General features: G+C 37.2%; 1 protein-coding gene across 13 annotated transcripts in view; it reads right to left on the bottom strand.

Moving 5' to 3' along the window:
• Positions 1-27,081, bottom strand: part of THOC2 (THO complex 2) — a 113,990-nt gene that overhangs the window by 46,933 nt on the left and 39,976 nt on the right. For all 13 annotated transcript variants that reach the window (XM_027607557.1, XM_027607564.1, XM_027607566.1 and 10 more), the window contains exons 8-12: positions 24,912-25,078; positions 13,821-13,913; positions 10,828-10,983; positions 10,062-10,234; positions 8,625-8,820 (exon numbers count right to left, since the gene is read on the bottom strand). In XM_027607557.1, coding sequence (XP_027463358.1) covers positions 8,625-8,820; positions 10,062-10,234; positions 10,828-10,983; positions 13,821-13,913; positions 24,912-25,078 — 785 coding nt within the window. The remainder of the gene's footprint in view (positions 1-8,624; positions 8,821-10,061; positions 10,235-10,827; positions 10,984-13,820; positions 13,914-24,911; positions 25,079-27,081) is intronic.

The following is a 27,081-nucleotide window of genomic DNA, read 5'->3' as shown; positions in this document are numbered from 1 at the left end:
AAATGCTAAATAGCCAAACTTGGTTTCATAAAATTCACCACCCAAAAGTAATTACTTTGGTTAAAACGTTGATTATGGGGCGCCTGGGTGGCTCAGTCGTTAAGTGTCTGCCTTCGGCTCAGGTCATGATCCTGGGGTCCTGGGATGGAGCCCTGCATCCGGCTCCCTGCTCAGCGGGAAGCCTGCTTCTCCCTCTCCCACTCCCCCTGCTTGTGTTCCCTCTCTCGCTGTCTCTGTCAAATAAAATCTTTAAAAAAAGTTGATTATGATATGAAACTGTGCTGTTTTACACAAGCATAGTTCTAACAAAGTTGTGTGTAAAAATGGGTATTTTCGGTGCACTTAATGAATATGAATATGTGATTTATTTAAATGAATTCTCTTTATAAATGGAGTTCATGGGCGCCTGGGTGGCTCAGTTGGTTAAGCGACTGCCTTCGGCTCAGGTCATGATCCTGGAGTCCCAGGATCGGGTCCCGCATCGGGCTCCCTGCTTGGCAGGGAGTCTGCTTCTCCCTCTGACCCTCTCCCCTCTCATGCTGTCTCTCTATCTCATTCTCTCTCTCAAATAAATAAATAAAATCTTTAAAAAATAAATAAATAAATAAAAATAAAATAAATGGAGTTCATAATAGAAGTCTTTTGTAAAACAAAAAATTGCCCTGTAAATCTATCTTTAGGGAAAATTAAAGTTTTCATATGGAATTCAATTAAAGGGATATGCCCCTGTGTTTTACTTTACATTCCCCCAAAAGCAGCCCCTATTCAAGTACAGGCATAATTTATCCGGGAAGTAACCCTAGTAGGAAATTATTCCTGTGGGTTAACTGGAGCTCAATCCCACTGGGGACTCTGAGGGTCTGTGTAGAAATACAACTCAGGATTATCCCATCTCAAGGCATGGTAGTTACACACTAACTCCTATCATTTCACTGGTTGAGAGCTGGGGAGAGGGGGCAAGGTGAGTTCTCCAGCAATTCCAGGATACCAATTCCTATCCTACCTATGCAGGCTTCCAGGGCCAGAAAAGCCCTCAGACAACAAGATGCAGGTGCCAATAGTTGAAAATTGGGCAGGCACGCACCAAAATGATAAGGACCTAGTGCAGAGCCAAAAGAATACAGATGGAATCTAATAGCATCTGCTATGCCCCGCATGGACAAATGGCCAAACCTCCAAGAGATGAAGAGTTTTTCACGAATATTTTTAAATGTTTTACATTCTGAATTTTTTTTTTCTGAAACTGAACACTGAGGTCCGATTTCAGAAAACAGTCTTTGAGAGGAAGCACAGGGGTTGAATCAATTGCTTAGTGTATGCACACTAAAAAGTTGACTTTTCTTTCTTGTATAAAATATACTTCTTAAAATTATACTGTCTGTACATAGAGTCTACATTTGCCTATTAACAGACTTAATATCTGCCTGTCCTTGTATGTTTATATCTCTCTTAAGTAAAAAGCATAGCTAACGGTAAAAATTAAGATCCTATTTGTAATTTTATTACCATCACTATGATTCTACATCTTGATTAAAACTGTCACATGAAGATATTCAGTTAATAGCTAAGGTGACCTTAGTTCAAACCAATTATTACAGGTGACAATATAAGTACAAATATAAACATCCTAAGAGTTCTTCCCTGCTCAGGCTCGTTAAATAGCAAGAATGTTGTAGATTAAATTTGGTCTCCAATTCTAGAGTTCACTTGCTTTGTATGAAACTTATTTATTTTATTATGTTATGTTAATCACCATACATTACATCATTAGTTTTTGATGCAGTGTTCCATGATTCATTGTTTGCATATAACACCCAGTGCTCCATTCGGTATGTGCCCTCTTTAATACCCATCACAGGCTAACCCATCCCCCCACCCCCCTCCCCTCTAGAACCCTCAGTTTGTTTCTCAGAGTCCATAGTTTCTCATGGTTTGTCTCCCCCTCCGATTTCCCTCCCTTCATTGTATGAGACTTATAACAGCAAAAGTACATAGAGGAGCTGAACCAAACTGAGAGAAAAAAATCCTCCAATGAGAGCAGCATCTGTCTCTTGGACAATAAGAATAATGCAAGGTTCTGATTCTCTTAAAAATATTCTTACAAAATTTGTATCTACCTAAAATTGGAAACTGACATGTCTATAGCTACCCCTGACTAGTCCACTCACAAAGCCCCAGCAATAAAAATTTAATTTGATAAAAATTTTGATTTGTTACTAATTTATAACATAAATTTCCACAATGAAGGGGGGGGGACATCTGATTACCACTACAATGTAAAGAAGTTAAAGGTATTCCTATATAAAATCAAATCTGCTCTCATGGGGAAATGAAGCTGCTACTTGAAAGTAGTATCTATTATTTAAAGACAGAGATAGATTAAAGTATATTAACACTTTAAAACAAATCATCAAAAGTTAGTGTACTGACAACTTACAAAAGTAAAGCTGTAACTTACTATGTTCTGAAGAATTCATGACAACTTTAACTCTCTGAAGTTGAATGCCTAATAAATGTTAGCATCTAATTAATGTTTAGATATATCTTATTTGATTCTCACTGCAACCCCAGGAACTAGCTAAGGCAGAGGTTATTACCACTCATCTCTGGCACAGAAAAATGACCAGATTAAAGTCACATAACTAGCAAGTAGCTAGCAGCTCATCCTGATGAAACCAGTTAACCTAACAATCAATGTGTAATGCCTTAAATTACTCTGGGGGACAGCCTTAAATGAAGACTCTTTGTGGGCAAGTTAGGTTCTAAAGTCAATGCATACAATGAATATATACTCACAATTACCCTTAAAAGTCCCTTAAATTATCTATAAAGTACACAGACACATTATCTTTCATTTAAGTCCAACACAAGACTGTTTTTCCCCCCTCTAGTATTAGAAGAAATCACTGTTATGGGAACATGAGATGGGAACATGAATTCATGTGAACATGAAACGAAGTAACTGGCTTGCATTTAGGGGCCATGTCACATGAAAACCCATTACTTTAAAAACTAGACTCACACTGAATGTGGTTAAGAGACCTGAGAAACTGAACCAAACTGAGAGAAAAAAATCCTCCAATTTCACCCTTACTCCTAGGCATACACACTTGAGTATTTTGATGGAAAAAGTCTGGCCACCTTCACACAAATTAAGCAAAAGTAACCTTCATCCAGAAGGAATATTAACTTTGAGCTCTATCTACACAACCAGGGTAGATCTTCAGTTTTGAAAAGAAAAACAAAAACAAAAAACAGTAATATCAAGCCAAAATTCTAAAGTAACTGGTTCATAAAGTAGAACTTTGGAATCAATGGGCTAAGGTAGATTCTGTCCCTAGCAACCCCAATTTTTATTATGAAAAATTTCAAGTTTACATAAAAGTTGAATGGATAGTGCACTATCAATAAACACCTTATACCTACTTTGTAGATTCGACAATTAACATTTTGCCCTTTTGACCAAAAAAATAGCAGGCATGACATTTCATCTCAAAATAATTCAGTATGCATCTCCTAAAAAGGACATTCTTCCACATTACCACAATATCATTATCACAGCTAGCTATTCCTAATATCATCCAATGCCCAATCTAAGGAATATTCTGACCCTCTGACTCTAGGTTTCTCTAAGCTTCATCTATGAATCAATTTAAAGCACGCTGGCTTTTACCAAGGGCCAATATAAGAAACAGCCATATAAAAAGCCTGCCCAGACAAATGAATTAAGATGACAGAGTGAAGCAGAATTTCTCTCCCCTATCCCTAATGCAATGAAAAATGCATGCCCTGTTGTTTTAATGCTCCAAATTCACCACCAACCAAGCAAGAAAACAGGAAACTATGCTATTAACTTCAAGGGGACGGGGAGACACACACACACACACACACACACACACACACACGATTCTGGTACTACACACAGTGTGGTATGGCTCCTGCCCTTAACCCAATCCCAGAAGTAGTACAGACCAAGGAAGTTAAGTCAACAAAATCCTTTAGGCAATAAGACCTGCAAGGTAAGTGAGTAGACTGAGGAAAACCTCTTGTGAACAGGAGCCCACCAGGACTCTGGCAAAGCAAGAACCAGCTGCTAAAGCCTACTGTCGTTCACAGGAACTGTGCTTAGATGGCTGAGCGAGTCAAAGCCCAAGGGAGCTGGCATGCCCACATGGTAGAGGATCGGTAATAGTATCTCAGAAGAGAAAGGAGAGGTACTAAATGAGGGCTATACTCAGCCTCACTGAGCTCATTCACTTCCCTTATCACAGCCTACAGAAAAGACTGAAAGGAGAACCCAATTATTAGACTGTAGCTTGGGGGAGGAGGACTGGTCATAAATAAGGCAGGAAAGGTAAGAAGATTCACTCTCACTATATCAGAAAGAAGTTGTGAACAAAGCTATACATATTAAGATGAAAAGAAATGCTGTGGCTACAATGGAAACATAAATAGCATGCCCCCCCCCCCCAAAAAAAAGCATATAAAAGATAAACGAACTCAGTGTGGACGAAAGTAGAACACAAAGGACAGAGGTAGATTCTCCACAAGTATCTACATATAGTCATAGAAAAAAGTCTTAAGGATGAACTTAACAAAACAAGAAAAGCTTGAAGATGAGATACACAGATTGAGATGAACACAGACTGTAGAGATAAACAAAATAACAAAATACCACTAACAGATTTAATTTAAAATAGCAAGGAATTTCAAGAATTGCAAAATTTAGATAACCTATCATTTCTTCCACTTCAGACACACTACATTTGTATAGGCAGGCGAGCATGATGATTTTGAGCTTGGCCTCTGAATCCAGATTGCCTGAATTGAAATCTCAGCCCTGCCCCATATTAATGGTGTGACCTGGAACAATTTACTTAACTTAAAGCAGAAAAGGTATGGTAAAGATTAAATGAGCTGACTCACATGAAGTACTTAGAATAGGACCTGGCACAGAGTAAGAGCTCAATATTAACTGTCATTATCATAAACAACTTAATCCATTAACATTAACTGGATGCAAAAAAGCACCAAGGAATTCATCTTTAGTTGTATAGGTGCTGTCAAGGCCATTTAAGTATGTCAGGTGAGCATGTTAAAGCTATGCTCTACAATTAAAGAAAATTAAAGATAGCAAAATCTGTCTGTCCATTCATATAGAAATATTCTTTAGAGCTACCCCCTCTTTTAAGGCTGAAATAAAGACCAAAATTGCTTAATATACTAGAACAACAGTTCTCAAAGTTTGGTTTTTGAATCAGTAGCATCAGCATCACCTGGTAACTTGTTAGAAATGCAAACTCTCTTCAGTAGGTTCCACCCCAGACCTACTGAATCAGAAATTCTGAGGACGGGACCCAACAATGTGTTTTAAGATGAGCTCCAGGTGATTCTAATGTATGCTAAAGTTTGAAGATCACTGTACTAGATGGTCCTATGATATATACCTCAAATTTAAGAAATACACAGAGATAAATGATTACAAATAACTGTAGCCTAGAAGACTATTCTGTTAAGTGACAGCTGGTATAAGTATATAACCAACATTTTCAAAATATGCATAAATTATATACACAAGCAACCCCAAGCTTACAATGAGTTGTTAAAGACATTTAATTATATTATTTGGAACTAAGGTCAAACTCCTCCTTTAGAAACAATCTTACATACCCTAGTTAAATTCCTAGCTAAGCAACAAAAGCCTTTTAAACCTATAAACACAGAACAAATGATTTGTTACAGTTAAATATTTTCATGGGTAAAAAATTAACCAAAATTCTAACTCAGATCGTTGGAAAGATTCACTTTTCCTACCACAACCTTAGCAATGAGAGAAGACAGATTTCTTCCCACACTGTGATCAAAATAAACATTTTCCTCTTCCTTTCTGCCCTTCTACCTCTGCAAAAATAGAGACCGGAGTTAGGGGCAGGCACCAGGCACAACTGTGATAGAACAGAGGTACAGGAGAGCTGCGATGGAGATGGCAGAAGGGAAGGGTGACAGCTCTACCACCTGCACATCTTGGTAACAATACTGTCTATGTTTGTGCATATGTTCATGCATATGTCTATGTATAGGACTTCCACAACCTGGATGTTTGGTCTCCTGCTTACAGGTTTTTAATACTTGCAGCCAAAGAAAGAATTTCAGAACAAGAGATCTGAACATTAAGATGTTCAGTTAAAAAGAATAGCATTAGTGGGTGAAAGTAAGATGAGAAAGAGGCTATTTACATTGTCAAAAAAAGTATCTCCCCACAAGATATATATTAGCAACAAAGGAAAAAAAAATAATTGTACCCTAGAGAAACCTGGTAGTGCACTACCTTAACTAAGTGATCTATGTTAACATCACCAGTAATGGGACAGATTGACTTCATATGCTTCCCAGTATGAGGCACTGGGAAAGACATGACCCTTTTGTTCTTTGAACAGGCACTACTAACATGACTCATCCCTTTCAGACTATAAGAATTAAAATAATGGAACATCGTTATACTTCCTTTTTATATATGTTATATAATAAATGATTTGTATAGTAATAAACTTAGATTTTTAATAATATGGTATCAATGTTAATTTATTGATTTTGATAACTGTAGTGGTTTTAAGATTTTGAGAGTGAGTGAGACAGAGAACAAGCAGAGGGGAGGGGCAGAGGGAGAAGCAGACTCCCTGCTGAGCAGGGAGCCCGATGCGGGACTTGATCCCAGGACCCTGGGATCATGCCCTGAGCGGAAGGCAGATGCTTAATTGACTGAGCCACCCAGGCACCCAGCAGATTTCTTTAGAGTACCTTTACACGATGTAAATTTGAGAGCATTTAAAAAAAAAAGTATTAAAAGCCAAATCAAATACTTCAGGTGCCAAGGGATTAATATACAACAGCTGATAAATTTTCTGTATAGTCACTGCTGTCAAAAATTAAAATTAGATGCAATCACCAAACTCTGGAGAAAACTATTTGTGCTTGTAACGATTTGCAGATACTTTTGGCAGCCTTGTTTTTACAACTGAAAATTATGTATTCTTTTCTATTTCAAGACCTTGGGTTAGGCAAAGATCTCTTAGAACACAAAGAAGAAACCATAAAAATACTGCTAAATTGGAATTAATTTAAAATTTTGCTTTTCAAAAGACAATTAACATAATGAAAAGGCAAATCAGAGAAATAACAAGACAACCCAATTAAAGTGGGTAGAGATTTGAATAGACATTTCAATATACAATGATTACAAATGGCAAATAAGAACATGAAAAGATGCTCGACATCACCGATCGTCAGGGAAACATAAAAGCACAATAGGTACCAATACACACCCACTAGAATGACTAAAATTTAAGAGTGACAATAACAAGTGCTGATGAGGATGTGGAACAACTGGAAGTCATATACAGGAATGCAAAATGGTACGCACACGTTGGAACAGTTTGGCAAAAAGTTAAACATACACTTACCCATATGGCCCAGCAATCCCATTCCTGGGGAAACAAAAACATATTCCCCCCCAAAAAAAGACTTGTACAGGAATATTCATAGCAGCTTTATTTATAATAGCCCCCAACTAGAAACAACCCCAATGCCCATCAATTGGAGGAGAATGCATAAACTCTGGTATGTCTATCTAACATTGCTCAGCAATAAAGGAACTACTGACACGTGCAACAACTTGGATGAATCTCAAAAGCATTACATGAAAGAAACCAGACAAAAAAGAGTACATTCTATACAATTCCATTTACATGACGTTCTAGAAAAAGCAAAACTATAGTGACAAAAAGCCTATCAGTGGTTGCCAAGAACCAGCAACGAAGGGACAGAATTCATGGCAAAGGGGCAATAGGGAACTTTCTGGGGTGATTAAAACATTCTCTATCATGATTGTGGTGGTGGACACACAACTGTATACCTTTGTCAAAACTCATCAAATTGTAAACTTCAAATTGATGAAGTTTACTGTATGTAAATTATAACTCAAAGCCAATTTTAAAATTTAGTTAATAGCATAAAGGGTTATCCTTAGGGTATTAACTAGAAGGGAGTACAAGGGAACTCTGGGGTAGTGTTCTATTTTTTAATCAGGGCAGGGGATACATGAGTGTTTGGTTTGGAAAAAGTCACTGAGGTGTACAATTATGATTTGTTACTTTCTGTACATTTTATTTCAAATAAAAAGTTTACTAGCAAAGAATGCATCCTCAACAGTCTGACTTCATACAAATAATCACAATGATTCAAAATTGCAACCAAGAAAATAACGGAGTAGAAGAAAAGTAAGGGGGAAAGAAAGCTGAGTTGATCACTAAAATTATAAAGGGATTCAAAAAGCAACCACTTGTCCAAAGTACATTTTCCTATGGGGACTTGACTAATTTCCTATGGGACTTGACTAATTTTCTACCTAAGTGTGTGTGTGTGTGTGTGTGTGTCACGCACACACACACATATATGTGGTTAGGACACAATGGACTTTCCCCAAACCTTACTCAACATAACCTTTTCTTAAATTAAGTTCACTTTTCTTTTTATTTCTAGAGATATGCATAAGACAAATATACATAGAACATTTTCATTCCAAAATTTAGTTTTCTGCTTAGAAGGAAAAAAAAAATCTTACTAACCTCTTTCATAAATGATTTGCCTATGCGCACCACTTTTGCAAATAAAATGGGATCATGCGAAAGGTGAGGACCAAGGTAACAGAACATATTGAAGACATCTCTCCTCAAATCTTCAAAGCTCTCTGCTTGTTTTGGTGCCCTCTTATTTTGCAAAGCATTAACAGGTGAACCTTTAGCACCTTTAGGAACGCCAACTCTATAAAAAGCAAAATTTATATGTATACTATACAATACCCCATTTTAAGTTAACACAGTCATATTAATCAATAAGTAAAGCTTTTCTTGCTCAAATTTGATTTCTATGTTTCACTTGTGCCTAACTTTATTAATTAATACCAGATAATTTAGCTAGTAGAAAAAGACAAAAAATACTCATTTGGAAACAATCAGAGTTCAGAGAATGTTTCAAATTAATTGCATAAGGAAATCAGAGAAACGCATATTTCAAGTAACATTTAACATACACTGTATGAATTTGGTTTTAGTTAAACTTGGCCGGTATCAGGAATTTGGATATGGGAATGGGGAACAAGGGATGGACCTCAGAGACACTGGAAGATGAAACAAAAATATGGATATAACAACAGAGATTCAAGTCAATAAACACTTCTCAATGTGGGTTCCACTACCTAGACTGAGTATGAGGTAGGTGGTGGTAGGGAAGGTGAGCAGCATAATGAAAGAGGGTGTCACACTAAAAAGGACAGCATGCCCAGAGTTCTCACCTGCTGAGCAGGTGTCCCGCTGTGGAGTCACAGGGGTCACTCTTTGAGAAGAAGCCTTCATGGTCCACAGCCCAGGTGGCACTAAAGGCAGCAGCCAGCAGCTATGCACGAGTCACAAGGCTGGGGCTTTTGAGGCAGGCTCTGATCTGTGGGGCTGAAGCCAGAGCTGCTGCCAATACTGCTCCTAAGTATCCTGCAAGTAGGCTGAGGGCTAGAGGACTGGTCGACACAGTATCTAGGGGTGATGAGAAAGGCTGCACTAGCAATTTCCAGAACAGCAGCCTATACGCCAGAAGAGATAAGGCAAGCAGAGAGGCAATGTCCTCACTCAGAGCCACTCAACCCGGGACAGAGGAAATTTACACTAAGTAAAAACCTGAGGAATTCTCTGCCCCCCACCAAGAGAGGAGGAAAAGTCAAAAACAGAAGAATGGAGTTTTCACTCTCTGTGGAGCAAACCCAACCTAGATGTCTAACCTAGTTTTCCAACTACGCTGCAGCACACCTTCTGCATCACCTGGTCTAGACGTTAGGAGACAAGTCACTGATTAATACATATAAAACTGATACACTCTGTGAATAGTTCTTATCTTCTAATAAAACATACTAAAATATTTGCTTGGTTGGAGAAGACAAGATAAATATGTAGATTTTTTACTGTAGTCCTAAGCTATTTCTACCTCAATGATTAGAAAAGCATACTGTAACATACCTTCGGTAGAGAGGCTCAATAGTTATGTGAATGAGCTTGCAAATTGCAAGGGCTATTAGCTTATGTGAAGCTGCATAGTATGGAGGCATCTGATCCATAATGTTCTGCGCATGCTGCCAATCACCAATCTTTAACAAGGCTTCCAACAAACCAAGTTTTTGGTTGTCAGGTGGCTAAAAATGAACAATTACAGCAAAGATACTCAGAATATAGACACCAATAAATCTCAGTATTTTTTCATTTAAAAAAAATTGAGCTCAATAACCATAATAATGTATGTCAACAGCTGCCACTCATGGGAAATGCAATATTTCCCTGAAAGTACAATCAAGTTTTTTAGCTACTGAAAAAAACAACAGGATATGCTCTTTCATTTAGCAGACACAGCATGACAGTTTATAGATCTGGAATTAAATTAAGTTCTATTTAATGTCTTACTGTGCCATAGGGAACTAGAATTCATTCATCTTTGAGAATCCCCTTAGGACTTGAGAGACATTAATACACAGAGCACAAATATATTTCACTTAGGGTACATTCTGAAATTTATGTAAGAAAAAAACATGGCAGCCTCTTTTGGGAAGGTGCCAATCAGATAAAAAACAAAACCACCTTTGAAAATCGGTATTCCAAAAACCAGATTTCACCACAATCAAAATTAATAAGTTATTCTCCCATAAGCTGATTAACTATTACAAGTTAAATTTCCTAATTCTAAATCCAGAAGACAATGTTAATTTTACAAAAAGGAACCATATATATATACCTTCTCTACTTTCTCCTCTTCTTTTTCCTTTTCTTTCTCTCGCTCATCAATTTTTTCAGAAGACAATACAACCATCGTAAGTTTTCTAACAATTTGCTTAGCTTCCACAATTTCTCGTTTGTGTTCATCCATAATGCAATTATCAGCTGGAAGAAGCTAAAAATGGTTCATTAAAGTTTCATAAAACAGCTAATACTATTTGCACATATAAAAAGCAAACACTACTCTGAATTGATAAAATTGTAAATAAGGTCTAGCCTATTAATGACCATGATGTGCCTTCAAAGTAAGTTTCTCTCCATTATTTTCTTACAATCTAACAGGGTTACGTATCTGAAATTTGTACACCTTTTAAAATCAGATAGCAGTTCAAAGTTCCATGTCTTCTTTCTGTTAGAGGTCCTACATTAATACAATACTACAACAGTGATGCTTACCATTGAATTTATTAGATTACCCAAGAAAATGTACAACTGTTCCATTAAAAATATCACAGATTTCCCCTTTAAAGGTCAAATTCCAAGTTAAATAAAGTACTGCATATGGATCCAATTTGGGAGACATGAGCTACTAAATTACATGAAGGGGTAAATTTAATTCCTCTAGATGAAAAATCTCAAGTAGAAAAATTATGAGCAACTCTCACTTTTCATCTTCTAATACCTATTTGATGACTTTAGTCACAAACTAGTTTCTAGCTTATTACAAAAGGGAAAGTAATACGTGTATAGTCAATCTTCCATTATGAAAAAGGACCAAATATCTCCAGTACAGCCATCTTGTATGAGTAGAAGGTTAATGTAAATATTTCATAAAATAAATTAAAAAAAACCCAGACACAAGGAAAAATACAGCCAACAAACCATGTAGTTTCTGCTAGGCACTATGGTAGGCTATGAAAGAAGTGTTCCTGCCCCCAGAAATACATAATCTACTTCAGTAACTAAGTTTAATGCAAAGTAAATAATCACTAAACAATAAAATGAAACATAGTAAAATATTAAACGTATTGTACACTTCATCCCATTAGTCAAAAATGGAGGCAGAAGAAAAGTCACTAGGGACTGATGGCAAGGAGTAAGCAAGACTTTTTCTCATTCTTCCTGCTCTCCACTGGCCAGCAAACCCATTTTTTATTGCTTTACCTATTTACCTGCCAAAGGTCCTCATCTTTTACCTAGATTAATGCAACTGCCTCTAAAAAATCTCCCATTATAATGAATAAACTATACGTTTCTTATTTTTTTAATTATTTTAAGTAATCTCTTCACCCAACATGGGGCTCAAACTCACATCCTGGAGATCAAGAGTCGCACACTCTACCAACTGGGCCAGCCAGGCACCCCTGTATGTTTCTTTTATAGTTCTTCTCAATTCTAGTTTTGTGTATTTTGAGAATACGTAATTAAGTGCATATAAAGTTACAAATGTTTCATCTTCCTGTGAACACAACTTTATTTACTATGAAGTTACTATCATTTTTTGCCAAAAAGTCCATTTTGTCTAACAATAATAATTTCCCTGGTATATTTTTCCCACCCATTTACTTTCAATCTTCCTTTGTCCTTAGGTTTTGGAAGTCTCATGTGAAAAATAAACAATAAACTGGTTTTTAATCCCATCTGAAAATCTCTGACAACTTAACAGGAACACTTAGGCCACTTGCATTTATTGTTAAACTCAAACATTTCAGTAATAAATCTATCATGATCTATCATCTTTCCATTTGTCCCACCAGTCTAATACTTACCTATAAACTCATACCTGTCTTTGAATTCCCCTTTTTCTGACCAATTTTCCATGTTCTCAGTTTGTAACATCACTTTTCTACTTTAAATCTTGAATGGCTCTCTACTCCCAACAAGAAAAAATTCAAACTCCTTACTATGGCACTTAAGGCCCTGCAATGTTTAGCCCCAATCTACTTCTCCATCTTCATCACCCCACATACTAGCCTAGGCTCCAACCACTCTGAGCTTCCTGATGTTCCCCTAAGGCGATAATGAAGCCCCTCCAATCCTTTTGCCTTTATACTCAGTTAATTCTACCTACAAAACTTCCCACCTTTAAAGCCAGGCCATTACCATCTCATCTACCAACATCTCAGTTCAACACCACTAGTTTGAAAAAGCCTTCCAAAATCCCCCCCAGACAAACATGGTCACTATCTATTCTGAGCCCCCACAGCACTTTGTGAATACCTCCAATAGAGCAGTTACTATATAATGCAAAATGTTTTCTCCATTGCTAAACTATGACTGCTTCCAAGGTAGAGACTAAGTTTTATTCAACTCTGTAACCATAGTATATGAGAGAAAAAGTGATTTCAAAGACAATGAAGATGATATCAGCTTTGGACAGGTTTAAGTCCATAGATGTCCAAATGTACAATCAAATAAAACAGGAATTTCTATACTACAAACCTAGTTTTTTCAAACTGACAGGCTAAACTGTTGCTAAACTGGAGGTCATCAATCACAATCACATATACACTCTTCTAGATCCTGGATCCAGCAATAAAAGCATAATACTAGTCATTTACTACCCAGTAAAAACACAAGAAAAGCCATTAAAAAATATACAGACTTGCCCCATTCATCTTGAATGCCTAAAATTAACATTTTGGGGAGAAGGAAAAAGTATCTAGGTAATCCCGTATTTCTGATAATTTGCATATAACACAGAAGTCTAAAACCACATTGGTTAGAACTTGGCCTCTCTCCCCATGAGATATACCTTGCTGACAATTAAGAACTTTAACTTCATATCCAACCTCAAACTCTGTAGAGTGGTGGAGGGTATTTAATTTCCATAGTTTGTCAAAGAATTAAATTCATTCACTTCATAAAGTAAACACAAAGCAATAATGCATTAGGGCTTCAAAAATTAAAACTTGAGAGCCTGACCAACCTTGAAGTGCTATATGGCTGCCTACTCCTCTTCCCACCCCTGGGATGGACAACCAAATATTCTTAGCAGCCCACTTGACTTACATGTACATAAAGATCATCTAAATCAATAAGATTAAACTGTAGAAGTACTGCTGCAACTCTGTATAAAGATGAAGGAGTCTCTCCATTTGGTTCCTTGAAAAACAAAAAAAGTTTCTATTTAGTGCATAAAGTAAAACTAAAATCATATCCTTTACCTACCAATAATCAAGAATCTAATAACTAGATCAACAATAAGCTTCACTGCTCTTCCTGATCATACATGACATCTGAACTGAGGACAAAGATAATTAGGTCAACATCCCTTTTCACACTGGAACATATTCTGATGAACACAAAGGTTTCAAAAATGGACACATTTTACAGTGCATGCTAGTATTTCAACAAAATCTGAAAATCAAATAGAGTTAGTGAGATTTTATACTGCATAATACTTAGTTTTGGGTTTTGTTTGTATGTGTGTTTTCTTAACTTGCTTTTTCAAGTAGTTCTCAGTGGAGATGCAGACAGACAAGAGTGACAAATTTGGAAGTGCTGAACTATCTGTGTCTACTTTATACTTTTCTCCCTATTCTTTTACTTCTTGGGTTTTGTGCTAAATATATCTGCTTGTCAACTGATTTCCCCCTTTAAAACGGGTGTCTATCCATATTACACATGGATAAATCAACATTTTAAAATACAGAATGGCCGATTCCAGGGAACTGTCACAGAAACAGAAGGATCTTTGAATCAAGAAGACTTTTCCTCTAATTTTTAAACTGTTTGGGATCAGCTGAATGGAAGACTGAAGTCATGACAACTGGCAATTACTAAATGGCCAAATGCGAATAAAAAGCAAACAGTGACAATACATTATGTTCCGTTCCTACTCAACACTGTAAACAGGATCTTTGTAAGGTTCCCCACAATTGTAATAGGTGTTATGGATATAACACGGAGGCTAACCAAACTAATGGATATCCTATAAAGAAGGCACTGTTCACTGTATTTCTTAAGACAGGTAAGTCTTCCACTTCACAATAGTTTAATTCTAAATGTATATAAATGGTTATTTAGTATCAAAACATTTTCCTATAAAAACAAATGGTGGTCAAGGTCTCAGAGCAAACCCACAAAAGCTTATTATCTGACTTGAATCCACCAGGCACACACTCATTATTCCCATTATCTCTGTTACAATGAGTCCACCACAAGAAGCCCTTGACTCCCAGGCCAAACATAAACTCCCATACTCTGATCTTCATATTGCTCTGTACAATCCCTGTTCTGTCCTAAACCACCTTTCTGCATTCTTGAAAAAGTTCCATGGACTCCTCTGGAATTCATAATCCCATCCTCAGCAAAACCCCCTATATATCCTGAACTTCTCCTCTAACTGTTCCCTTCACTTTCTTGCTCAAGCAGAGCCTAAGACTCCCTAGGAATACCACTCTCACTGTAACCCAGTCAAGTGGTGGCTCTTTTCCCCAGACCCCTCACACTACTCGGCCTGGAGGTGGGTTATGAGTCATCTTTGCTTTTTATAGTTGTTTTCAGACTATTCTCCCTCTACCCTCCCCTAAAGCCCACCCAGCTTTGAATTTCCAATCGCTCACTATCCCTCACTATTGCTGTGATCTAGTTTCATTCCATTGTGGTCAAAGAAAATATTTTGTAGGATTTCAATGTTATAAATTTATTGAGACATACTTTGTGGTCAAAGATAGGGTCTATCCTGGAGAACGTCCCATGCACACTTGAGAAGAATACGTAATCTACTGTTGCTAGCTAGGTACTGTTATATGTATGTCTGTTAAGTCTAATTGGTTTATAGTGGCTGTTCAAGTCCTCTATTTCCTTTTGTCTAGTTGTTCTATCCATTAATGAGAGTGGGGTATGGAAATGTCCAACAATTATTGCAGAACTATTTCTCCTTGCAATCCTGTTAATGTATGCTTCATATATTTTGAGGCTCTGTTTGGTGCAAATGTGTTTATAACTGTTTTATTTTCTTCATGGGTTGACCCTTTTATCAATATATAATGTCCTTTGCTGTCTATTGTAAAAATTTTTTGTCTTAAAGTCTATTTTGTCTGATATTAGAATAGCCACCCCAGCTCTCTCATGGATACTATTTGCCTAGGATTTTCCATTTTGAACATACTTCTATCTTTGGATCTAAAAGTGAGTTGCTTATAGACAGCATATAGTTGAATCATGTTTTATACATTCTGCCAAACTGCCTTTTGATTACAAATTTTAATCCATTTACATTTAAAGTAATAACTGACAAGGAAGGACTTCTGCCATTTTTCTATTTGTTTTCTACAGGTCTAATATATATATATTTTTGTTGTTATTGTTCCTCATTCCTTCCATTAGTGCCTTCTTTTGTGTGTGCCCTTTTGATTCCCTTCTTTCCTTTTCTATTTTTTTAGTTATTTTCCTAGTGGTTACCCTGGGTATTTCAAGTGATATTTTAAACATAATAATCTAGTTTGAACTAATACCAATTTAGCTTCAATAGTATACAAAAACTCTGTACCTATACACCTCAATCCCTCCCCCTTTTATATTGTTATACTGTTTGCCAATTAGATTTATAATTATTGTTTTATTACTTTGTCTTTTAAATCTTGTAAGAAAAAAGGAACTACAAACCAAAAAAATACAGTAATGTTGGCTTTTATATTTACCTATATAGTTACCTTTACCTGTTACTTCTTTATTTCTTCATACAGCTTCAAGTTATTGTCTAGTGTCCTTTCATTTCAGCCCAAAGGACTCTCTTCAGCATTTCTTCTAAGGTCTACTAGCAACAAATTCCCCCAACTTTTGTTTATCTTGGAATGTCATAAACTACCATTTTTGAAGGATAGTTTTACTACAGAATTCTTTGACAGTTTTGTTCTTTCAACACTTCATGCCATCCTACTGCCTTCTGAAGAGAAATCACCTGTTAATCTTGAGGATCTTTTGTATGCAATGGGTCACATCGGTTTTGCTGCTTTCAAAATTCTTTGTCTTTCAACAATCTGAGTATAATGTGTTTTGGTGTGGCTCTGAGTTTATCCACTTAAGTGTTTGTGGAGCTTCTTAGATGTGTAGATTCACATCTTTCATCATATTTGGGAAGTTTTCAACCATTATTTTTTTTCAAACATTACTTCCTATCCCTTTCTCTCTCTCCTCTGCTTCTGGGAGTCTAATGTACATATTGATTTTGGATGGTGTCCTATAGTCTCTTAGACTCTGTTCATTTTTCTTCATTCTTTTCTCTTTCTGCTCCTCATACTGGATAACCTCAATTGGCTCATCAAGTTGGCTGTTTCTTCAGCCTTCTCAAATCTGTTATAACCCTCTAGTGAATTTTTCATTTCAGTTATCATACTTTTTGACTCCAGAATGTTTGGTTCCTTTGTTCATAATTTCTATTCCTTTTTTGATATTCTGCCTGACCTCCTTTAGCTCTCTGCCCATGGTTTCCTATATAGATCATAAGCATATTTAGGACTGGTGATTTAAATTATCTAATAAGTCCATCACCTGGGTTTGCTCAGGGATAGTTTCTATTTTCTTGTGAATGAGCCATACTATGTTTCATTGCATACCTCATTATCTCTTGTTGAAAACTGGATACTTTGAATATTATGTGGCAACTCTGAAAATCAAATTCTGCCCCATCTTTGGGGTTTGTTGATGCTTATTGTGGGTTACTGCTGTTTGCTTGTTTAGTGACATTTTTGTGAAGTCTATATTATTGTCCTGTGCGGTCACTGAAATCTGTGTTCTGTTAGCGGAGTGGTCAGCTAATGTTTTGAGGTTTCTTAAAGGCCTGAAGCCAGAAAAAAAAGAGAAAAAAAAAACACTCTCCCAGTCTTTGCATACTAGCTCTGTGTTTGGGCATGCTTCAACACTTGGCCAGGTCATTTACAATTCTGTCTTAAGTCTTCACTTCTTGCTTGTGCAGAGCCTGAAGGCCAGCCAGAGGAAAAAGCCTAGGATCTTCTCAGTCCTTTTCTGAGTAGGTATCCAGTTCTGGGCATAAGCACGGCCTTTTGTTCCAATTCCCTCGTACATGCTATTCCCCCGTATTATCTCCTTATCAACCTTCTTTTTTCCCAGGCTTTCAGTCTCTCTATTGCTCGTCTAACTGTTGCCTCTCACTCCAAGCTGCTAAAGCCAGTAGTTGTGCCTTAGAATCCTTTTGGCAAAAGCCACCCCAGCTCTGGAGATGCTCCTAATCAGGCAAAACAAAAACAGGCTCTTGCACAAGTCCTTCAGGGAACAGAGAGATCGCAACCCACAATTCTTTATGTCCTCTGGCATTAGCAATCTACACTAGGAGTGCAGACTTCTATCTTCATGGCCATCATCGATCTGCGTGTGAGGCAATTTATAACATCACAGTGCTCTCTTCCCCAAAGCAGCAGCTTCTTCCTTCACCCAGCCTTTCCCTGACTGTTGTAAGTTTTTTACTAAATTCCAGAATTCTGTAAAAGTTGATTGACAGTTTTTGCCAGTTCATTAGTTGCTTTTATGGAGGTATAGAGCTCTGGAGTTCCCTACTCTGCCATTTTCAGTCATGTCCTAGTGTTGCCACCTATGGACTCCTGGGTCACTGCCCTTCATTTAGCAATGATCTTATAGCTTCTGATTCACTGTCATTCCATCCAACTCTATCTTTTTTTAATTGTTGGAGATTTTCATATATATGTAAGTGATACTTCCATCATGCTAACCTCTTGGCTCCTGGAACTCCTCTCTTCCAAAGATCTTCTCCTCTATCCTATTTGAGCCATTCACTCCATATCCTAAACTTTAGTATTACCAATACCTACAAACCCTCCAAAATGTCGATTTCACATATCTACCCTCAAATGGATCCTTAATCCTGCTGGACATACTCTATTTCTCTCATTCATTCACTCTCCCACTCTCCTATATAACTATTTCCTACCTTCTTTACTAACCTCTCCTAACCTCCAATACCTCTTCCTCTCTCAGCTGATGACCTTATTTTCTATTTTGGCAAGAAAACTGGAGCAATCAAAATTTCTACAAACTCTCACCATCACATCCATCCACCTACCAACAGCTGTACCTACATATGCTGCTACCTTTCCAACTATTATTCTAGATGAACTCTCTATGCTCCCATTTAAAGTCAATCAATCTACTTATGCCATAAACTCCATTCTCTCTATCCAAGAACATTACTCCAATAACTCCCTCCTACATCACCAGTTTTCTTCCTTTCTACTCAATCATTCCCATGAGCATAAAGATATGTTCTCTCTCTCCCTCTTCAAAAAATAATCTCTCTTGAGCTCACTTCCCCTGCCAGCTACCTTTGTGCCTCTTTGTAACAACTGCTTTAGAGTTGTCTACTCTATCTCCCACCTACTCTCCCCGTTCTCTTAACACCACCCCAACTTTACCAAAATGGCTAGTTTTGCCCTCCCTGGTGATAAATCCAATGACCAAATTTTAGTTCTCATCTTAAATGACCTATCAGAGGCATTTAACAAAGTTCATCATTCTTTCTTCCATTTAGCTTCCAAAATGCTATATTCTCTTTTTTTTTCTTCTTACCTTATACATTACTTCTGTATCTCATTTGCTAATTCCTCCTCTTCTCCAGGCCCTTTAACATTGGAGTGCCAAGGCTCAGCCCTTGGTTCTCTTCTCTTGTCTCTCTATATCCAACTCTTGGTGATTTCATTTAGTATCACAACTTTAAATACCACCTACATGTTTCTGACATCTGTATTTCTATTTCTAACTCAGTCCTTTCTGATTATCAGATCTATACATCCAGTTATTTACTCAACACTTGGTTATCTAAGACATCTCAAACTTAACATATGCAAAACTGAAATTCCTGATTTCTACCCCCAGTACCCCAAACCCATTCCACCTGAAATTTACTCTAACTTAACACCATCCTTTTTGCTGCTCAGTCCAAAAAAAAGGTTAGAAATAGCCCTAACTCTACTCTCTCACATTCTGTATCTAATCAATCAACGAATACTATTGGCTCCACCTTCAAAATATACTCAGAAGCTCATCAACTTCCACTGCTACCTTAACAATATCAATTCTTTGATAACCTAAGTCAAAATACACACGTACACAATGTCTTCTGTGTCTCTTATCTCTCTCTCACATACAAACATACTGCTCATGTCACCTTTACCATGATAGCTAGTAATTAAGGGGGGGATGGGGAATGAAGCATTCATCCTGCCTTTCCAGTAGGAACTGCATTTCAATGTAACCAAGCAACCCAAGTTAATAAGGGACAACTCTTCTTTACAGAGAAATGATAGCTAATAAATGTGGAAAGCATGATAACATCAGTAAATCAACAATTTGGAACACCTAAGGAAATAACTGACTCAGGCAAGGATCATTCATGTATTCTAAGCCACTTAATGTAAGGTTAATGAAAAACTGGATATTCACAAGGTGTCAAAGTATCAACATACAGATAACTTCCTATTAAAATGGGGGGAAATGTCATTGTTGAATGGAGGGATTAGACTGTCATCAACTTACTGGAACATTAAAAGTCAGACAGGCATGAGATGTTACGTGACATGAAACATAAAGCACAATCTGTGAAGTCTTTTGCAATTAAATATTTTACCTGAACATAGTCAAGCTCTGAGACCTAACTCTAAGTACATAAGACAGACGGGGGACAAAGAACAAATTTAACCAACCATGAAAAAGCAATCAGATAAATCTAATGCTTGGAAGAATAATGCAGTCTTCTATGGTAATGGTGTCTTCAACAAGTCGATGCCATTAAGGAATGAGAGGGGACATTATTCTAAATTAAGAGACTGAAGAACCCTAACAAATAAAACACATGGCCTCTGACTGGATCATTGTTTGAACAAAACAGTTATAAAATGTACTTGGGAGACAATTTGGGAAATCTGAATATGGTTGGAGTTTATTATATAATAGCAACCTAGTAAGAATGAAATTGGTATCATGGTTGTATAGAAAAAGTCCTTACTTTTAAAAAGTACAAATTAGCGTATTTAGGAGTAAACATTCATGATATCTGTAATATAAATTAATATTTCCAAAACAAGTATACCAACATGTTAATAAACTTACTTCTAGGTGATGGGATTACACTATCCACTCTTTTCTGTATGTTTGAAAATGTTCGTAATAAAGTGAAAACATAAAAGAGAAACAAAATGAAAGAACTAAGTCCGATCACATCACTCTCCTACTCAAAATCCTCCAATAGCTTCACCCAGTATCAAAGCCAAAAATCTTGCAGCACTAGCTCTATGTGATGTGATCTCTCAGCTCTGACCTCATCTCTTACCACTCTCCCGATCAGTCTGATCCAGCCACGCTGGTCTCCTTGTTGTTCTCCAACACATCAGGCATGCTCACACCTTAAGGCCTTTGCCTAGAGCCTCTTCCCCAGATATCTGCACAGTTTAAACCTCACATCCTTCATTTCATTGCTTATATCTATCTTTTCAGTGATGTATACTCTCACTAGTCTATGTAAAATTGCAACCTAGCACTCCACCACTCCCACTGTTCCTTACCCTGCTCTACACTTTTATTGCCCCATCTCACTGATCACCTTCTAACATACCATATAATTTACCTCAAATATAAGCATCATGAAGGCAAGAATTTCTATTTGTTTACAGATGTAGCCCCAGCACCTAGAACACTACCTGGCACATAGGAAGTGCTCAATCAATACTTCCCCCCCCCCAAAAAAAATTTTTTTTAAATAATCTCTATACCCAATGTAGGGCTCAAACTCACAACCTCGAAATCAAGAGTCTTGTGCTCCACCGACCGGACCAGCCAGGTGCCCCACTGATATTTTTTTTTTAAGCAGGCTCCATGCCCCGTGTGGAGCACAATGCAGGGCTTGAACTCATGACCCTGAGATCAAGACCTGAGCTGAGATCAAGAGATGGACATTTAACTGACTGAGCCACCCAGGTGCCCCCGATCAATATCTCTTAAGTGAGTGAATTTAAGTTATAATAATGCCCAGCCATGATACCACTATTACTACTATTGTTGTGTTCTGAATCCAGAAATTAAGGGGCTGTGATATGGGTGAGAGTCATCATCTCCTTCCTCTTTCCTGTGGCAAGACAACTCCAGCAAAGTTTATCTTTTGGTTCCCTCACACTTTCTAGTACTCCTTTCTTTCTGTCCTTTGTGCTAATCCTCATGCTGTCCCTAAGCCCTCTATCATAGCCATCCCTATTAGGAGAATCAAGCAGATGTGCCCGCCAAATTTTCCAAAGTGTGCTCTCAAACTGCTTACATCCCCTGCCACCCTTCCAAGTCAAAACATCCAGTATAGCTGATCCCAGGTTGAAACTAGGATAAAATCACTCTCACTGACTTCATGGCATAAATAATCAGCTTTGTCTAGAAGTCCTAGCACTAAGGGGGAAAAAAAAAAAAGAAGCCTGTTCATCCAAATAATTCCCAACTGGTGAAAACATGGGTTGTGGGCTAGGGGAATGAACATTTTCAGATAATGATAAGAAGAGGGAAGGGTGGAGTAAGGCAAGGGACCAATACATAAGGGTGACCATGTATGCCTAGGAGCCAATTCCCAGGCTTACGTGCCCTAAGCACCTCTTCATTTTCATGGTTGTCCTTCTTTTACCTCTCAGACCACAAATTATCAAAAATCTTTGACATTTTTTCCTCTACCCTCAGTGGTCCTTAAGACTGCAGATTTGTACAAGATAGCTCAGGCAATAGAAACAAAGGAATGGTGTTACACAGAGCAATATAAGGGTTACTCTTTCCAATAATAGGTTATTTCTAAATCAAATGTTCCTTGCTGGGTATTTCTTATATAAGGAAAAGGCCCATCATCTATTTAAAAAAAAAGATTATTCCATGGAGCGCCTGGGTGGCTCAGTCGTTAAGCGTCTGCATTCGGCTCAGGTCATGATCCCAGGGTCCTGGGATCGAGCCCTGCATCAGGCTTCCTGCTCGGCGGGGAATCTGCTTCTCCCTCTCCCACTCCCCCTGCTTGTGTTCCCTCTCTCGCTGTGTCTCTCTCTGTCAAATAAATAAATAAAAATCTTTAAAAAAAATTAAAATTAAAAAAAAGATTATTCCAACACTGTCAACCCCCCAGGGATATTTTAATTCAGCTCAAAAGTGTTACCATTATGAGGAATATTTTCATATAAAAATTTCTAAATTCTAAACCTCACATTCAACTAATAATACTTGATGTTATGCAGTAGGTCATCATTATTCACTGTAATATGCTCTGAAACCTACAGTCTCCAAAGCTGTAACCTATATTCTAATTAATTAAGCCCAAGTTAAATTTCAGCTACCCTGTCACTTTAGCAGTTGGCTTCATGTTCTCAAACCCAAAGCAATCATGGTACCTCTTAAATTGTGATAAATACTTCAATTTCTCTTCCTTGTACTAAGAGTGGACTCCCTGGCTGCTGGTAGGAATGGGGAAAGTTGCCATCACTAATTTTTGAACAAAGATGAAGTACTCTTGCCTAAAAACCCTGCCATGTGTCTTGTTTGGTATCAAAATGCTCTAAGTTCTGATCTGATTTCTCTTCTGGAGCATCCCAGATCATGGAAAATAAAAGATAAGCAGAGGCAGTAAGTAGGTGGTGTTACCATTTGAGAATCCTAAAAGAAACCATCTTACTATCCTGAATTTGAGCTCCAGAGGACAGGAAAAGACCCTCTTTACCAGAGTATCCTCAGTGCCTAGCAAAGCAACAGCATATCATAAACATTCCATAAATGAGTATTTCTTGACTAAGTATCCCAGGCAGGTAGACAAATTAGGAAAGCTATACCAAAAGGATGGACAATAGAGGCCTTATTACATTAAAATCCTCCATGCTATCATGAAAGTTATCTTCCTAAAAACATAGATCACTCATTTACAGTTAGTGAGCATTTACTATAGGCTAAGCAGTAAATTAATCCAGAGAAATTATTAAAATATAGACCCCACCCTAAATGGCTCACAATCTGACAAAGGACACAGATATAGTTTATGCTAATATAACCTGATCAGGGCTAGAAGTCTGTGTCAAGTTTTATGAGAACAGAGATTAAGAAATAACTAATTCCACATGGGTGAAGTGCCAGCAAGACTTTACAGAGCAAGTAGCACTTGATCTTAAAGAATAAATAGGAGTCCTCAAGATGAGGAAAAGACGGGTGAGAGGGTTGAGTAAGAAGAGTTTTCTAGTTATAAGGAACTGCATATAAATAAAGGTCTATATATAGTAATGTCTATACCTAAATTCAGGAAATGGCTAGTAATTTAATAGGACTAGAATATTAGATTTGAGGGGGGGAAACCACTAAATATGAGGCTGGAAAGAAAGAATGGGGCTAGATTGTGAAGAGCCTTTTCTGCCATGTTTAGAAGTTTGAATTTTATCCTGCAAAGGTTTCTGAGCAGTGGTCAATTCGATCTCTTTTAGAATATAACAGTAGTAATAATATGAAAGACAGACTGAAAGAGAAATAGAGGCAGACTTGCTAATTATTATAGTGATTTAAGTGAAAAATAATGTAAAATATGCCTCAAGAATTTATCCATGTCCAAAAAAAAATTCCTATGGTCATTGCCTATATAATAAAATTCTAACTCAACACAGTACCTTTGACAATCTAAAGTATGCCTACCTTTCCAACTTCACTTCCTGTTCTTTCTTTTCCCTATATCTTACAATCCAGACACATCAGACTATGTACCATTTCTTCAATTGGTTATATACATTCATACTGCCATGTCTTCACTCAGTTTATTTCGAAAGACAACTCTCAACAAACTCCCACTCATCCTTCAAGGACTGGGTTAAAAAAGAGTTGTATCTATAAAGTCTTCTCTGATTCCATCTCTCCCAGGGCAAAAATCTATTATGCTTTGCTCTAGGCTTTCACATCACACCATTCATACTACTAATATAGTACTTCTCATAGGGCATTGTTTGCTATCCATTTATCTATCTGCTTTGCTAGAATGGCTAAGCTGAAACCAATCATGTACAAATAAAATTCAAATTAAGTTATACATATAAAACCATGAGATTTATCGATGTCTGTGTACACACACACATTTTTTTTTACCTGGTAAAACTTGAATTTGAACCCAAGAATATGACACAGTGTTTGCGGTTCACACATACTCATGTAAGATTCTAATAAAGATATAAAGAAGTCATCATGTTCTGGCCTGCATTCAAACACTTCTAAAATGACATCCAAAACTCTATTGGGATCCAGATTAAAGCATCCTGCAACAGATGAGATACACACAAATTCAAAAGTGATTATACATCATTTCTAATAATTAAACCATTAATTTTCAGGGACAACTTATATAACAAGATAAAATGTTTATAAAAACAACTTCTTTGGGGCGCCTGGATGGCTCAGTCAGTTAAGCGTCTGCCTTCGGCTCAGGTCATGATCCCAGAGTCTTGGGATCAAGCCCCACGTTGGGCTCCCTGCTCAGCAGGGAGCCTGCTTCTCCCTCTCCCACTCCCCCTGCTTATGTTCCCTCTCTCGCTGTGTCTCTTTCTCTGTCAAATGAATAAATAAAATCTTTAAAACAACTTCTTTTACAAGTTTGCTTCCCCTGCATCAGAGATAATCTTTATAATTTTCAAGATGATCAAGTCTACTCCCCATATTTTACAGATGAGAAATATGACTTGCCCAGAATTACAAAGTGGGTTAATGACAGAATGGGCTGGAGCCCAGGACCTGCGACACACAGACAAGTAAACTTTCCTTCTGTGCCACACTGTCTCAGGTCTTGATTACTCAGGCTAAAGAGATCCACATTTTTAATTCTCAGGAAAATACAACAATCAAACAATGCATTTACAAGTTAGGCAACTAAAGGGTTTTCTTTAATATTTCAAGAAGCATTTGGAATGTTGGTAAACAGTTAAAAGTTCAGGTTCATAAAAGCAGAACATAGTTTTTAGAATAATTTCTTAGTTTATCTTACATACACAACAAAACTATAAAATATAAACCACACCATTGATTTATATCTATGGTTTTTGGCAGCATTCTAAGGAGAAAACAAGTATATTACTGATACTGAAGAGATGAAAGAACACCAAGGAGTTGGGGGCATAACCAAAGAGCATAGATAACACAAGCAAAGAGAGGAGGAAAACGATCTAGGCAGAGCCAGAAAAGAAAGGAAAAGCAGCACTGAATAGGCGCCGATGGCTACTTATCCTTGCTAATCTCTTGAGGTAAAGCTAAAGAGGGCCAATGGACACAGATTTAGTAGACATTCCTATCAGCCACCCTATTCTTAATACATTATTAATTCCATTTGCATCCAGCTTCACCTGTTACCATATATTATAGTGCAGTCCTATCATATGTGCATTTAATTTATGAGAATTTGCACACAACAAAAAAAGTGAAAGAGGGGCGCCTGGGTGGCTCAGTTGGTTGGGCGACTGCTTTCAGCTCAGGTCATGATCCTGGAGTCCCAGGATGGAGTCCCACACGGGGCTCCCTGCTCAGCACATCTCCCTCTGACCCTCCCCCTCTCGTGCGCTCTCTCTCACTCATGCTCTCAAATAAATAGAAATCTTTAAAAAAAAAAAAAAGTGAAAGAAATAAATCTAAACAATACAGGAGGTTCCACCCACCATTCCTCTCAATAAAACATATGCTTATGACCCAGAGTGAGCACGAAATATCAATCTGCTGTTTCCTCAGTTTATATCAATTCCCATATGCCTTGCACATCAAACTAAATGGAATTCTAGAATTTTAAATTACACAGTTTTCATTAGACATAGCACCTCCATGCAAGCTAACCACTTCATTGGGGCAAATAAATAAATATTCATTTCTTCTAATGCTGGAGGAAGAAAAAACAACTATGTTGAACTTAGAAATCTTAGTTCTGAACACTGTATTTTATAGATGACTTAAGAGATTTTTCAAAGAAAATTCTTATATAACCTATTATAAGAGATTTCCAGAGTTACTTTTATTAACTCCACACTTAGTCACACTGAATGCTATAAAACTAATATCTGATTCACAGTATCTTAGCAATCACTTGGAAAACCAAACTCTCCAAATATAAAAAGTATTTTTCCTCGTTTTATGAAATCCAAAGAATATTTTCTTCTATTTCTCATACTAAAGGGAAAAAAGACTAACACCGTGATTATGTCTCACTGAAAAGAGCTCCAGATTTTCATAAATTCTCCAAAGAAATATTTACCTAAAGTTCTGAGAAAAAAACTTCTAAATA

This window comes from Zalophus californianus, chromosome X (genome assembly GCF_009762305.2).
Source record: "Zalophus californianus isolate mZalCal1 chromosome X, mZalCal1.pri.v2, whole genome shotgun sequence".
Classification (NCBI taxonomy): Eukaryota; Metazoa; Chordata; class Mammalia; order Carnivora; family Otariidae; genus Zalophus; species Zalophus californianus.
Note: the sequence above shows the minus strand (reverse complement) of the source record. Positions and strands in the feature narration are given on the sequence as shown.